At 42.4% G+C, this 16887-nt stretch overlaps 1 protein-coding gene across 1 annotated transcript in view; it reads right to left on the bottom strand.

Annotated features, from left to right (window-relative positions):
* The window catches only part of DIP2C (disco interacting protein 2 homolog C), a 377029-nt gene that overhangs the window by 81632 nt on the left and 278510 nt on the right, over positions 1-16887 (bottom strand). Inside the window, exons 10-17 of the mRNA XM_040967822.1 lie at positions 13557-13667; positions 6267-6390; positions 5801-5910; positions 5499-5601; positions 4554-4618; positions 2699-2792; positions 2460-2579; positions 1198-1312 (exon numbers count right to left, since the gene is read on the bottom strand). Of these exons, the coding sequence (XP_040823756.1) occupies positions 1198-1312; positions 2460-2579; positions 2699-2792; positions 4554-4618; positions 5499-5601; positions 5801-5910; positions 6267-6390; positions 13557-13667 (842 nt within the window). The remainder of the gene's footprint in view (positions 1-1197; positions 1313-2459; positions 2580-2698; positions 2793-4553; positions 4619-5498; positions 5602-5800; positions 5911-6266; positions 6391-13556; positions 13668-16887) is intronic.

Raw genomic sequence — 16887 nt, 5'->3', positions numbered from 1 at the left:
AGAACTAAATTATATGGGGGAAAAGTCTTGTTGTAAGCTTCAGATAACCTGATGATGCAAGCTCTTCTTCCACACAACAGTGCTGTGAACTGACTGCCAGCTTCTAAACTCCTGCAGATGATCACAACAGGCTTTTTTAGTACATGTTCCTGGGAATACTAACTGTGTACACTGATACTCTTTTCATTTTGACATTAAATATTATACCCACCCCCATCACAGCATCCTTTCCAAGCCCTATGCCGCCCTGAGACAAGCTGGAGGGACACTGGACCAGGACACTTGGAAAAATGATGACCTCTGCAAAAGAATCCTGGGAAACGTGATGCCTGTTTGTAGGGCAGCTGGATATCACAGCCCTGGGTTTGCTGTCCCACAAAGTGCTAAGGAGCTAGGAAACCAGTGCTTTAAATGGACAGCATTTCAGAAGGCAGACATTGAAGATCGCATAAAAACTACATAGGTAAGGTCACACACTAGGCTGGGGAAAAAAAATCTCACTTCAATGCTTAGTTTATTTCAGCCCTAAATTAAACCTAAATAAAAAATGAGAAACAACAGTAAATTGTAATTTGAGTAACCTACTAAGAATATTCCTATTTCTTATATTACTAGACAAAGTCACATTTAGAAATTACACTTAAACTGAAAAGAGTGACTAGTATTTTTCTGCTAATGAATCTAGACTATTCAAAAGAATATGTTCTTCATATGGGAGATAATTTCAACTTTAAAAGGTTGGGCAGGGCCTGGCTCGATAGCCTAGTGACTAAAGCCCTTGCCTTGAATGCACCGGGATCCCATATGGGCACCACTTTTAATCTCAGCAGTCCCACTTCCCATTCAGCTCCCTGTTTATGGCTTGAGAAAGCAGTTGAGGACAGCCCGAAGCTTTGGGACCCTGCATGTGCATGGGAGACCCAGAAGCTACAGGCTCCTGGCTTAGGATTGGCTCAGCTGTAGCCACTGTGGCCACTTGGGGAGTGAACCATCAGATGGAAGACCTTCCTCTCTGTCCCTTCTCTTCTTTGTATATCTGCTTTTCCAATAAACAGAAAATAAAATCTTTAAAAAAAAAGTTTGAGTCATGTTTTTACTCTCGCACTGCGCCCAACTGTAAGGATTTCCAGGTCTTTGTTGGTGGTGTGATGAGGACAGTTCTCTAGACTGTCCTTTTTAACTGACATGACACAGTACCTTCGGATGGCCACGGTGAGGGCCTCTGGTGAGCTGGCACAAGGACAGATGACCTCCTGCCGAAGGCCTTTACTTTGGAAGACATTGAGAAATGCATCACAAGAAGAAATAGACCCTAGAGAGAAAGAGGGACAAGAATGAGACACTTGCGGCACTGTGATGAATTAAAACACATCCCATTGCATACAATAGTCCTGAAGTTAGGATTCAGACACGAGTAGAGCACGGTTCTTGGAAAAACATGTCATCTGCCACAGTTCAGTATGTATGTTACAATGGAAGATGATGAACCTACAGACTCAATAATCTAAAAAAAAGCCAATTCTCCAAGAGAGTGCTGCTGACTGAGACCTGTTTGAGGATTTGCAGTGTGCAAGTTCTAAAAGACAGCTAAATAAACATTAGCTTAACTAAACAAAGAACACTTTAGTCTGTGCAAATCGAATGATGGGATCAAAGCAACACGTGAAAGTCAAACTAGTGTCAAACGCAAATTTACCTTTTCCTGCAGAGTTGTGGGTCATACACAATAGTGTATTAGCTCCTGACTTATGGAATCATTTCGTAAATGAAGGAGTCATTCATTAAACCAATTTTCTTATTTATATACCTGCTTTGATATATCGGGTACCAGGAAATTAATCAAATGCTGCTTTAATTTACAAATATTAACACTGCAGGCTTACACATGACATGAAAATTTCATTCAATTCGCTTTGATTCATTTGTTCTGGTTTCACATACTTTTGTCATAAAAATGAGCTAGCTAAGTTATCATTTTGAGTTGACTAAAATATTTCTCAAGGAATATAAATAGCATGTTGTGAAAGTGCTAATTTACTGTATCTGGGTTTTTTTTATTGCATGATTTGATAATGACAAATTAATTTGTTGATCAACAAAACTATTACATGGATCATAAAACAGCCAATATTTATTGAGGAATTATTTCATTTAATCTTGTAAAACTTTCTGACTGAGGTACAACTTTGCAGCTGAGGAAACAAGGACTAAAAATGCCTGATTCGCTATTGAAACAAGACTGTTTCTCTTAACTCAGAGTCGTGTATCTGCAAAAACCTTGCTCTGAACTATGATGCCATCACATCACTACATAACCTAACCTGATTAATGCTGCCTGGTTATCTTTGAACCAATTTATTAACTAAGATAAAAGATCAGAAAACGAAAATTGAAAGCACAAAGAACAGACCCCAACAGCCTGCCTGTGTTTTGAGTTAGCCCAGAAACTCTTCACTTACAGGGATTTGCTCCATCAGCCACAATTAACATTCGGAGAGATGAGAGGTTGATGTCTCTTTGATCTCGGTGTGCTACTAATGCCCAATGCATATCCCTTGATTTCACACAAGCCACTTTTGCTGAAACAAGAAGCAGAAGTAAACGGACATGTGCCACTGCCAGACTGTCCGATACAGAAAGAGAGGCGATCACGACAGGGGAGTCGTGGGAATACCGATGAGTCACAGTGGAGACCAACCTTTGTATTGGCAGACCTTCTGGATCCAGGACAGGGGGTTCACTTTCATCAGCGAGTACGGGATGCTGATTACATGCATCATATTCATGACGCTCTGGAATCAATGAAGAGACATACACCAAAGGTAAACAAGGAGGCAGATTTGCAGAGAGAAGGGAACACTTTCTCCCTCACTGTGGAGGAGTATGTCAGGGCTTGGCAGACAAAAGCAGCAAGCATGAGAGGCTTCCTGGGGGGCATCTGAGATGGGGAGTATGACAGGAGTAACACTCTCAAACTACATTTGCTGACTCCCTGCCAGGCAGTTAGGATTTGTTAACAGCTACTGTGGCATCGCCTGGTACGTGCCGCTTTGCATTGAGGTAAGTCAGTCATAGGGTCTACTGCGGGTAAATTAGGCTCTTTCTGCTTGGTTTGGGAGTACTGGATTCTTGTAGACTACTGTGGGTGCAGACTAGGTAAGAGGGCCCAGAGCATTCTGGAAGGCTGTTGGTTGGATCTGGAAAGGACCCATGGAAATGCAAAGGCAATCTACATCTTTCATAGCAGCACACAGATTCCTCCTCATGCGGTGCTTGGTGAGGTAGGAGGTGTCAGCACCTTTCAGGCTGAGGCCTTGCTTAGGAGTGACCCTCAGGAGAAACTAAAGAGAGCTGGTCATTGCCAGTGGTCCTCTGGGGCAACAGGAGCAAGCAGGGTGATGGTGTCCACACTATCAACTGAGGCTGAGGAAGCAACACTACCACTGAGCTCTGGAGAGCGGGTTTATCAGGGATGACTTGATGACCATACACCAGTACACTCCAAGAAAGAGAGTAAACACAACAATAACAGTCATAGGCTTCTGTTCCTGTAAGGACATGGTCACTGAAACATGCCTATCAAATGAGCAGGTGGACTAGCTGCTTCTTCAACAGCAGACCACAAAATTCTCACAGCAGTCATGTCTGATGGGACTGTCGCTTCTATTGACTCTGTCAAGGCAACATGTTTCTTGCACCCAGGGGTATGTCTCCTGCCTGACTCTCGGTTATATCTCCGACCCCCAAGCTTGTATCTTTCCAATACATCAGAACACCATTTGTGTGCCAGTGTTTGTACCTGTGTTTATGTATTTTATCATTTAATAGTATCCAAATGATGGAAATGAACAATATTCTGTCACAGAAAGAAGCCAGCTGGGCTCGTCAGGAGCTGACAACACTTGGTCTGTGACACCTGTACGTTCTCTTCCTCATATAAATTCTAATTACCAAGGAAGAATAAAATCTGTATTTATACACTTTCCACCCATGTAAAAATACTAGAATCTTCTACTTCAGAAAACTTAAATTTCAGCAAGAAACACGACTAAAAAAGGAAAGGAAATGAGTAAGTGAAAATGATTGCATGTGAGATAGATGAGGGGAGATTCCCTGCTGTTATTTTCCATGTGCTTTTGTAAGCGTCAAAGAGTAAGGTTACTTCTCTGTTAGAAATTCCTACAGAGCATCACTTATCAAGGGACACGAACAATAATGACACAAATCTTTCTCTACAATACATGCTGAATCTTCGTAGAAACATCTGTAAAATACTTTCCTCTTCACACTGTAGAATTGTAGAATAATAGATGTTCCCAATATCCATAAGACTGATGAAAGAGAAGAAGGAAAACAGAAAGACAGGATGAAAGAGAAAGAGACAAGACCACCACAGCCAACTCAGCAACGTATGGAAAGGTAACCCAAACACAAGACACAGAAGACCCTTCTGTGATATCTTAAAATCATCGTTTGGATTCAGTTACTGACCTCATTCACATATACATATGCGCAGACAAAGCAAGGCAAGTGGAGGGAAGAGCCTCACTTACAGTTAGGATGCCATGCCAGAGCCCCACATCCTTCTTGAAATCCAGCACATTCACAATGGTTTCAGCTGAACAGAGTCGGAAAGGAAATCCAAAAATTTTAGTTAAACAGAGTAACATGAAAAGCCACAGTGTGAAGACAATCCAGCACCGCCTCAGGGGTACTGCAGCTACCAACCACGTTCAATCACGCATTGGTCAGGCTTAGAGACGCTCCAGTTGAATATTCTGACACACAAGTGAACAGTGATATCTCCCTGTAACATGACATCATTTAAAAAGTCTTATTCTTTTTTTTTTGTATTTATTTTGCCTTCTTTGCTGTTTTCTTTTTTTCCCCTCCAAGTTTTCACTTCCCCTGTGAGCTTCCCTTGCAGAGAAGGCATGTGGTTGCAGAAGGCAGGCCTTGCATTCACAGCCTGTAATGACCAGCCCTGGTGTCGACTACCATGGACCACAGCATGTCCCCAACCCCAAATCCATACATCGAAATCCTAAGCCCAAGGTGACTACATGGAGACAGGACCCTGAAGGAGGTCATTATTGTTAAATGAGTGGCCCTAACTTGCATCTTTGCAACAATAACAGAACTCCCATGCTCTCTGAGTGCACACTGAGCAGGGGCCACGTGGGGACTCAATGAGGCGGCACTTGGCAGGGGTCAGGCAGTGAGTCTCACCAGGACACAGATCTTAGAGAAGCAGAAGTCCTGATCTTAGAGACCCGGGGCCTTCAGAGCGCCATGGAAATGGCCTTGCCATATCAGCCTCTCAGGTGCTGCCACTTGATGTCACAGCCAGGAGTAACTCACTGATCTAGTTCAGTATCTGAACACAGAACTGAGCTGGGTAGAAACTGGTCCCCATGAGGAATGCCATGTCCTCTCCTTTAGTGTGGCATCTTGAACCACCTGGGAGTCACCGTCTTTGAGGTGGGGGCTGTCCTCACCTTCTGTGTAGCCACATGCTTGTGTGAGTGCCTGGCAGTGCGTCAGCAGCGCGATCCTTGTCACTGTCACGCCAAGCACACTTCCATCCTTACATGTCTTGTACTAAAACAAGACAGAAAACATATACAAGAATGGTTTCAACAAGCAGAGTCCTGGCCCATGTCCTCCACCCTTTCTAGTGAGTTGAGAGAACCTAAAGTCTTCTGTGGAGCATGTGCAGTGCAGCTGCTGGAAATGTTTGTGAATCTGCCCCAGCCCCATACACACACAGATGCAACAGAAGGAGGCCATGCTGACTCACCTCGATGTAAGCAGTGTCATTATTGGCATCTTTAATGTGTGGGAACCAGTCTCGAGGGGGCTTAGAGAGATGTTTTGATTCTGTGACAAACCATAGTAGCTTTGGCCAACCTTGGAAATAAATGACAAATTCGTTCTAACTAAGGGTTATTCACAAAACAGGTCTGTAGATATTCTAGTCAACGTTCATGTGACACATTTGCACACAACATTTTGGGCTGAAGTGAATTTCTGATGTTTCTATATTTTGTCAAATCTAAAGCAATACCATCAAAAGGGCACCCGCATCATTCCATGTGCTGATAACCTGGGATGTTATCAGTCAAGACTTTAACAAGTCCAAAGGCCTCTGGCCTTGGATCTGATGTATTGGGGAGCACCTTCCACATAAGTGAAGGGCCAGCCTTCCAACTTCGAGGGCTCAGGAGAAGGAAGCCAGCTTTGAAGGCTGGCTTGCTTTATCATACCTTTAAACTGTGGGATCTCCCCAGTTGGGCTTTTTGGCAGTCCTTTATGGCAGGCATCACTAGTCAAGGCTACAGTAACTCCACAGCTTCCAAGCAAGAAACCTATCTGCTGGCTCCCTGCGTCCTGAGAGAGGGTAACAAAGAGAGAAGAGTTGAGAATCCAAGAGACCGCTCTGCTGCTGACAAAAACACTGCCCAGGCTTAGATACTGGGGAGGTGAACTGACCTCCCCTAGTCCCTCCTCGCTTCTTGAATAACCAACAATTCTGGGATGCTTGCTAGCCATGTCACCGTGAATAGGTTTGTTGGCCAGAATGCTTGACCTCAACTCTAGTTTCCTCACCTGCAAAATGGGGGTGAAAGGGCAGCATTTCCCAGTTGTTGCACGGGATGAGTGAGAAGAGGGCAGGCATGGTGCTTAGCAAACGGAAAGCACTGGGTAAGTGTTATTACAAGGTAGTTATTCAATTTCCCTCCAATTCTGCATGGCTCTGATTAGAAAGCTGTGTGTGTATGTGTGTGTGTGTGTGTGAAGAACAGAAAGTATGCAAGAAAACACTTTGTACCTGACAGACTAATACCAAGTGCCTATTCTTGATGTATACCCACAGATGCGCACTACATGGATGCAGTCAGAGCATCTTCAACCACAGGGATGAGTCCTGCATTGCCCTTTCCTCACTAAGGACACTCACTCAATGAAGTAACAATATACACATAATGAACACAGATCCTGGCTGGAGGACACCCATTCTGAAGACACCAAACACAGGGAACTTCCAAGCTGCTGATGTGGATTTTGGGACAGCCCATCTCAGGACACACAGCAGGTAAGTTCTCCCGGATTGTTGTTCCCATAGAAACTGTACAGCCCGAGCACGTTTTACCCCTCAGTGTACCCAGTCCCCCACAGGCAGACAATTGAGCTGACAAGTCAGTTCAAGCCACTTTGTTTCTTCCTACTACTCATACCAGCAAGGCTGGTTTGTAGCAGTTTATTTTTGGAAAACAAAAACTTCAAAATAGCCAGAATTTCTAGAACTAAAAGCTGTGTTGTGATGAATGAGTTACCTCTTCATTTCCCAGATAGCCCTGCATAGAACCCATAGTGTGAGCCCCTGAATCACCTAGGAACCATGGGTAGACCAGAAGCTCATCTGCCAAGTCCATGGCTTGCTATTGGAAAAGCATGGAAAGATACTCTGACTAAATTAAGTGGTGTTAAAAACTTGAAAGATTATTTTCAAGTGTTTAAATCGACGCTTTATTCATTGTAGACTCAGGTCTACACTGAATTATGGATCCAATAAACAAACTTGCATATTCGATTCAACCCTGTAAGGGGGAGAGAGGTCCTGATGGGGACAGTCCTCGCTCAGGGGACTTCCTCTGGCACTTTTCTCTCTGGCAGTGCTTTTTCAAGCAGAGTCATAATTGGTTACTTCACTGTGAATCTAAACACGCTGTTAGCAGATGTAGTGATTCTGCAGAGGTGAGGGAGGTGGTGGAGAGGCTGTCAGCTTTCGCAGCAGGAGGGTGGCTCTTTGCTGAACGTGTACACGCTGGGTTGAGCCAAGAGGCACTGTCTACACAATGAGGGATGGCTGGGGTCAGAGCCACTAACAGCTGTGTGCAGTTCCTCCACAGATGTTGACAAGAGGGCCTGACACCCTGGCCACGAGTCTCCTGGACTGCTGCAGCCCTCCCCCCCGCACCCCTGAAGCCTGCCTTAATACCTGCACTTGATTTAATCCCTAGCCCAACACTGCCACTGCCAAAAGGAAACATAAAAATACCCCAGAAATAGGAGGAAAAGTTTGGAAACCACAAAGGAGAGACGGGGAACTACAAAGATGAAGCTGTGGTTAGTGTAAACACCTGCTTCTCCTCTTTGTCCTCAGGGATCAGCTGTCACCTCTCCAGGGTGGGCCCTGTGTGTGGTCCCTGTCAGTGCTCTCGGAGTTGCACTTACCACTTTTGACAATGAACACCTGCACTGGTGTTGGCCCGACATGAAGCCTTCTATTTCTACACACACACACACATACCCTGAGGACACTGGCATGGAAGCAGACAACTATCCCATGCACTGGTGTTGGCCTGACATGAAGCCTTCTATTTCTACACACACACACACACACACACACACACACACACCCCGAGGACACTGGCACGGAAGCAGACAACTATCCCAGGCTGGTAGGAATGGTTTCTCACAATCTTCTCCACCTTAGTTTCATCCTTGAAAGGACAGTATCTACCTCTGCATGGCTCTCTTTGAGGCTAAGACAAGGAAGCATCTGCTTCATCCCAAGAGAACGCAACTAAGCACAATCTCCCAGGACACAAACTCAGACCTTAACATCATTTCCCATGAGCTTTTCCACCAAGAAACACCTGTACTTCTGGCATGTAGCTTTCTTCTCAGAAAAAAACAGGCTGACACATTCAGAAGGCAGCTGGGGTCATGCTAGTGCTGCTGCCATCTCCTTTGGGGTAGTGTACATGTAGGACCACCCATGATCACTTCTTCTACTGCAAATGTCATTAATGATTCATTTTTTTTCCTAAGAAAACTACACCAAACCCAAGGGTAAACTTTTCTCACACTTTCATTTTTTATCCAGTATGTACAAAGAGTCTTCAAAAAGTTCGTGAAAGATAGATACCATGAAATACTATGCACAGACATCAGAATCTTCCATATCAAAGTAAACCTAGGTTTGATTCCATATTTTACACATATTTTTGATGTACCCTTATTCAGGGCTCAGTATGCCACTTTCTGAAAGATTTCTCTTCTTACATAAAGTCTCTCCAGCAGTGACTTCTTAAGCGGTCATCTTCTACCCAACTCCTTCCCCAAGTCTTACCATCAGAAACTACCAATCTTTCACAAAAGGCTTCTCCAATAATCCTACCATAAGCTTGTTAAAAGTCATGTCCCGTGAACTCATTTTAGATGTGCAGCCCCCTAAACTGCTGGTGTGGCCAAATCAATAGGCTGAGGAGATGATGTGATACGATAATGCACAATAGGCTGAGGAGATGATATGATACAATAATGGATAGATGAATCATAAACAACACTGCATATCATCACAAGATACACTGTAGGCAGACATGTTTAAAGGCTATTATGTTCATGTATCCAAGTGGATCAAGGGAAGAGACACATGAACTTTTCCTTAGCAATACCAAGATAACAATGATTAACATTAGCTAACTTCTTTTTTTGCTATTTAAAATGTCTTTATGATGGAAAAGTTTCAAGCACATACAAAGACAGAGAAAGGGAGAAGGAAATCTTGTTTGCCAATGGAGGAGGAGTGTGATCAATTATCAACGTTCTAGGAATCTGTCCTTGTCTACCCATCCCACTCATACACAGGGACAATGCACAAACACGCTGACACACGCAGGTCAGCACATTCATGCATAAATAAGCATACTTAGACACCAATGTTCGTACTTGGGGAGTCTACATAAACATATAAAAGGGTATCCCCTATTTGTCTCCAGATACTTCCAATAGCTGGAGGGCTGTCCTCCCTGGAGTGGCCCCCACTTACAGTGGAGCACGAGTTCCCTTCTCTCTATTATCTTCTCAGCTGCAACACCACCTTTTCCCCCTGTCAGATCCACAATCCTGGTTCCAAGATCTCTGGCTCTCTATCAAGTACGTTAACCTAATTAGCTCTGGAGGAAGGATCGTCTGAGCATCCACACATCCTAAACATGTAACAAGCTTCATTTTAACTGGATACCTGGAAGCATTTATTCAAGCATATAAATGATCAACATGCTAGAATCTAAGGAAGTAACCCACACCGTCCTCCTCTGGAGACTGAACTGTTCATGTAGCGGTGAGTTTTTGTGAACTGAGGTTAGCAAAACATACATTTTCAGAATGTGCACATGTCAACCCTCTATTAAGAAATAAAGGAAAAGGAAAAGGAAAAGGAGGGAGGGAAGGAAGGAATGAAGGAATGAAGGAAGGACAGAGAGAGAAAAGGAGGAAGGAAGGAAGGAAGGAAGGGAGGAAGAAAAGAAAGACCTGTTTCACTTTCCATCCTGACTCTTGTGGCATAGTCTTGAAATCATAAAGGAAACTGGCCCAGCCTACTTCTCAGGTTAGCAAATCCACTCTTAACACAGATGTGAGCATTAAGGACAGATTTAGTTGCCTTAAGAAAAGGTGATATGTGGCCAGTGCCATGGTATAGCTGGCAAAGCCTCTGCTTATGGTGCCGGCATTCCATATGGATGCTGGTTTGTGTCCTGACTGCTCTACTTCTGACCCATCTCCCTGCTTATGGTCTGGCTCAGGTTCTTGGGACACTGTACTGATAGAGGAGACATGGAAGAAACTGCTTTGGATCCCTGATTTGGATTGGCTGAGCTCTGACCATTGTGACCATTTGGAGAGCGAACCAGTGGATGGAAGACCTCTCACTGTCTCCCCTTCCCTCTATAACTCTACCTTTCAAATTAATAATAAAAATAAAACAAATATTTAAAAAGAGAAAAAAAGAGAACAAATGGTGGCAGGCACTGTCCAGATCTGCAGTGATCAGGTAAGTTCCGCTCAACACAGGCATAGAAGCGCTCTCTTTCTCTCGTCCTCTGCCCAACCCAGTCATCACGGGGACACCATTTCTACCATACACTAATTTCCTACTATTAACTCCTCTAGTGATTGAGCAGGCATTTAGAGATGATAGAGATGCTATTTTCCACATTACAGGCCTGAGTTTCAATCTCATCTCTGGCTCCTGACTCCAGCCCCCTGCTAATGTGCAGAAACCTGGGAGGCAGCAGGGGGTGGCTTAGAGAGACTGCATTCCTGTCACATACACACAGGAGTGCTGGATGGAGTTTCCTGCTCCTGGTTTTGGCCTGAAGCAACTACAGACAACTGGGGAACACACCAGCAAATAAGAGGTTCCCCCCGCATCTGTTGCTCTGCTTCTCAAAGACTTTTAAAAGAATAAATTCCTTATGTGGAAAAAACCCCTCTTTGTTCGTTTAACCTCAAGAATTTGAGAATACATGTACATGGGAACTAAATTATTAGACTCATTAAGCAACATTTGGAATGCAGAGCATGTGGCTTCCATTACTGCCTTTAAATGAACAGAATTCTAGAGTCTGTAGAAGTGGGAGATAGGAGAAGCCCATCCGCCTGCACACACTCACCTTACCCCTCTTAGAATTCCATCTGTCAATAGACTTTTTCAGCTAAAAATACATCTATTATCAGCATCATTAATTATTAGGAAAATTCAAATTAAAATCACAATGTGATATCACCTCTTATCTGTCAGAATCACTTCTATCAAAAGATGCTAGTGCTGGCAAGTGGTATATGAAGTCCTCAAAAAAAAGAATCACCACATGGCCCAGCAATCCGAGTACTGTGTATATATCCAAAAAAAATTTAAACCCAGTATGTGGAAGAAACACCTACTCTCACATTCACTGTAACAATATCAGTTAACAGCAAAGATACAGTCAAGCCTCAGTGGTCATCAACAGGGCGGATAAAGCGACACACTATACATATACCACAACACGTTATTTAGCCTTTCAAAGGAAATTCTATGGCAAACACTATGTTATACTAAGCAAACTAAGTCTAGCAAAGAATGGCAAATACCCTCCCAGAACTCCAGGACATGAGAAGGCACTTTTCTGGCCTCTGGCTCACACCTGGAGCGCTGGCTGCAGAACTCCCTGGGCAGAAAGCAGCAGGGTTCCCACCTCTGCCTAGCCTGAGCTGGCAATGAGGTCAGGGAATCAGGAGTCAGCTAGAACCAAGCCTGCCACCTGCCCACAGCAGGGGAGCCCAGGAAAGTTTCACCCCTCAGAAATTAGCATAGGTATCATCTCTCCCCACCACCCCACATTTTCAAAAGCCGCCACATACTCCTCCACTCCCACTCAAGGATGAGAGTTGAAACCGCAAACCCTATTGAGTTGCCCAGGATGTGTTCTGACAGGTAGCAGGTTTTCTTAAATGCGGGATCAATAAGGTTTAATGTCAGAGCAGCCAAAGAGACAACTGAGGATTGGAAAGGGTTTCTCTGGCAACTCCTACCCCAGGTGATATGTGATCACTGGATCCTGGGGCGGGAATAGTTTCTCATTAAAAGTGTGCTAGATGAGGCTTGGATAATTCAGAGTTGGGATCGGAGACGTTCACCCACACAGCTCCGCTGCCTTCTCTCACGGTGGCTGGCACCATCCTTTCTAGTTTCAGACCATGTTTCTTCAGTAATCAGCAATATTGGCTCTATTGGATTTCTTTCCCTACACATTTCTTAACATTACTATAAGCCTGCATTATAGATGGACAAATTAATTATACATATAATATATATATACACACACTTATACAAAGAAATATATTGACATATAGCTTTTGGACAACATTAATTTCTTTATACCGTACTAAGCCATAACTAAAGTAACATTAATTACGGAAAAAGTTGTGAAAAATCAAGATAAACCTGGGACTTTATGTCCAGACATGTGAGTAAAAAAACTACACTACAAAATAATAGTTTTGGGGGCCCGGCGCGGTGGCTCAAGTGGTTAAAGGTCCTCGCCTTGCACGCCCGGGATCCCATATGGGCGCCGGTTCTAATCCCGGCAGCCCCGCTTCCCTTTCAGCTCCCTGCCTGTGGCCTGGGAAAGCAGTCGAGGACGGCCCAAAGCTTTGGGAACCTGCACCCGCGTGGGAGACCTGGAAGAGGCTCCTGACTTCGGATCGGCATAGTATCGGCCCGTTGCGCTCACTTGGGGAGTGAATCATTGGACGGAAGATCTTCCTCTCTGTCTCTCCTCTCTGTATATCTGCCTTTCCAATGAAAAAATAATAAAAATAAATCTTTAAAAAAAAAATAATAGTTTTGGAAAAGCATTTATCAGTTATCCAGATTTCTAGCACAGCTGATGAAAAAGAACAAAATCATTATTTTTCCTCGAATGGGATTACTTTAACCAGGTTATGTTGCTGAATAAACCCAAGCTCTACCTCTGGAAAGGTGCATGCCCTAGCGCAGAGCCAAGCTGCGTGTGTTAACAACTGTTCCCTTTCCTGGAGAACCTGTGATGAGTCTTGAGTAGTAAAATACTCTCAGTACCTCTTGATCCACATCCTGTGGAGATCAGAAGCCAATTTTAATAACGACCATCTGCACATTCTTGCCTAATAAAAGCACATCCAGCTGCAACTGAGCCTGCCACTTCCCTCTAACAGGATGTAACAAATCACAAGTCCTGTACCTTTCTCGTGAGCGGAACTTCGATGGGCACGGGAACAACTTCCGCCAGCAGGCAGCCATAGAAGGCCACCATGAATGCTGCCGGATCGTTGTTAGGGAACACCAGCGCCACCTGGAGGAACAGGACAAAGAAGTTAGCAGGAACATGTAGACTGTCTTAATTAGGAAAGGATTAACCTTACACAGACAGCAGGATTAAAATTTTTACCAAGAAAGCTGGAATAAAAATTAGGTTTCACATGTATACTAAGATGCTTAAACATTTATATTAGTGGCAACATTAACAAAATAGTCATCTCTAGTTGTGTTACCAGACTACAACTACCTGAATTTTTTAACATATCTTCTTTTAAATTTGCATACTGAATGTTTACATAAATGAAACTACAGTATGTATTCCATTTAACTTCTAACCATATTAAGGTTTATGAATGTATCTGTATATTCCACATAACTGTAATCAAATGGTTGTAAAATTGTGTTTGATTAGGTGGCTGGGCAAACAATCTGGAAATCAGATTCACACAGAATTCAGTTCCAATCTCCTATTAGTTTTAAACCTTGAGATCTTACACATAATTTAATCCAAAACCCTAAACCTTCTTACCTGGAAAGGTAAGATCTTGTGCAAAGGAGACTCTAAAAATTTGGAACAGTAGAATTAAGAGATAAAGTTTATTTTGGTGCCAAAAATTTTTGGAAACCCTGCACAATTTTGTCATAATATATTGTCCACAATCTTCTTGGGTTTTGGTGAGGGTCAAATGAAGAAAAAAATGGGTTTAGAGAGCTCAGAATGATTCCTGAAACACTGCATGTATCCATGAACCTTAACTGGTGGCAATGCATGAATCATTAACACTGGTAGCTGTACCTGTATTTGTGTTGACCAACCTGCTGTTAAAGATGTTCAGTGGTCCCCACCCATCCATTCTCTCTCTAGCTCAGCTACTCTCACAGGCACCAAATGCACAGGTAGAATAATCACTGAGTTCTACAAATGTAGTTAATGGGAATTAGCATGAAATGATGTTCATATCAAACAATAGCTATCATGACTTCTAATTGTACTTGTGGTAGAGCTGAACACTATAGTGTATATTAAGAAGGAACATGTTCCCATATGATCTTTTTATAATTATGATTTGTTGTAGGAACTGGTTTTCATTCTTTTATCTACTTACCTGTTGGTATTTTGGAAAGTTTTCTAGAATCTGGATTCTTAATATATAAGATAGTGCTAATTCATATGATGCAGACCTTGATGTGTTGTTTTCAATTTTAATGTGTTTTAGCTGGTGCACAGATTTAACATTTTATGTAAATATGTCAAATTTTCCTTTATACTATCATCTTTAACAAACATTCTATCCAATTTCCTGTAGACTGTGAGGCAGGAGAACTTTCAAAATTAATCTAGATTCTTTTTGTTTTTAGTACAACGAAGTATTGCTAAGCAATGAGGGTACAGAAAACTGTCATTAGGTGTTTTAATTCCTATGCGAGCATTACAGAGTACTCTTACACAAAGTAAGAGACTGACGATGTCTCCAGATGACAGTCTTCCAGAACCTTCTCTGACATAGCCCACATTTGACTGGAACGTCATTATTTGATGCCTGGCTGTATCTGCAGTGCAGTTACCCAATGTACATCCAGCTTGCTCCATTTAACCCAACAGACCCACCCTAAGTGATCCTTCTTATTCTCAGACTTTGAGAAACTTTTAATCACAGTTTTAATAGACAATTCTACTTCTGGATTCCCATGAAGTTCTGCACAACTTTGCTTTTCATATACTTCTGTAACATTAACTCTTTCTTGTAAGCACTTACGTTCAACATGCTTTCATAACCCCCAGGATGCTGCATATATACATCATGTTTCTAGCACCTCATTCTGAAACTATGTTTAAAACATCCTAAATTATGATCTGGCACTGTGGGTTAAACTACTACCTTGGCATCAGCACCCCACTTGGGTGCCAGTTTGTCTCCTGGTTGCTCTACTTCCAATCCAGCTCCCTAACAATGGCCTGGGAAAAGCAACAGAAGAAGGCCCAAGTAGTTGGGCTCCTCATACTCATGTCAGAGATCAAAAGAAACCCCTGCCTTCAGATTTGCCCAGTTCCTAACATTTACGCCATTTGAAGAGTAAATCAGTGGATGAGAAATACTGCTTTTTCTTATTTTCCCCACCTCTTCCAAATAAATTAAAAGAAAATCCTTAAAAAAAATAAAAATGTCCTAAATGATTAGTCCCATCATGCAGAGCCTGCAGAACTGTCCCATAAAAGAATAAGAGGAAAAAAGTAAAAAGGAAATTAACTTTAAAAAATTATATTTTACTTATTTTCATTTCAACCTGAAAAAATATAATTTTCTCAATATTTAAGCAATCACTTCAAGATAAAAGGATTCTAATGGTAGTTGCAAAAGGAACAGGTCATACCCTAAATTTTGTAATTTTGACCATTTAGTAACATAGAACAGCTTGTAGAAGCAAAAGTAACCTTTAGATATGAAGATACCTTTTGAAAGACATTCTTGCAATCTATTACTCAGCTAAATAATAAAAGGAATAAAATGATTTGTTTGCATGCTTATGCATTTGGACCACAATCAGTTATGTGAAACAACTGTCTAAAGTTTGCATTAGCCTTCATTTGGCAGACTAAGTGCTAACAGCCTGGTTTTCATACTATCTCTCTGTGGCCAGGAAACAATATCCAGTTAGGAGGTTGCAAGATTTCCAGGCTATCATGGATATATAACATCTTTTCCTGAAGTAGATCAAGAAGTTTGAGGAGATTGCTCAGACTGCATTAAAAAATACAGAAGATAATGAAATTTAATCCAATTGCAATGAGTGCACTCATTCATAATGTGCTAAACGCTCACTTATTATTTGTTCCAGAACGCTAGCTTTGGAGGCAGAAATCCTCACCACGGGCAAGCAGCTGAGATAAAGGAGATAAGTGACTTTCCCAGAACCAGACTGTGGAACAATCCTTTCCCAAAGTGAGTCAGGTCTGGCTCCTACCCCAGTTCTTAGTGCATCTGCTCAACTGAAGATCTACTTCATTGAGCACTGAAAACTCCTACTGCCTTGTCACTATTTAAAGTTCATGCTGATAATGCCATATTATACAATCTTGTGTAGTTGTACAGAAATATGGTGAAATGTTACAATGCAGAGTGAATAAAAGCAGAATAAGTGCATTGTATTCTTTCAATTATATAAAATTAATTGTTAGAAAAGGGCCAAGCTCAATTTTTTTTTTTAGAATAAAAGCTGATACTTTTTGCTACTCTGCTTTGAAGAGAAGCTTG

The sequence above is a fragment of the Ochotona curzoniae genome, unplaced genomic scaffold (assembly GCF_017591425.1).
Source record: "Ochotona curzoniae isolate NIBS_2020 unplaced genomic scaffold, NIBS_Ocur_1.0 scaffold_4683, whole genome shotgun sequence".
Taxonomy (NCBI): domain Eukaryota; kingdom Metazoa; phylum Chordata; class Mammalia; order Lagomorpha; family Ochotonidae; genus Ochotona; species Ochotona curzoniae.
The sequence above is the reverse complement of the archived record's forward strand: the minus strand, read 5'-3'. Positions and strand labels throughout refer to the sequence as shown.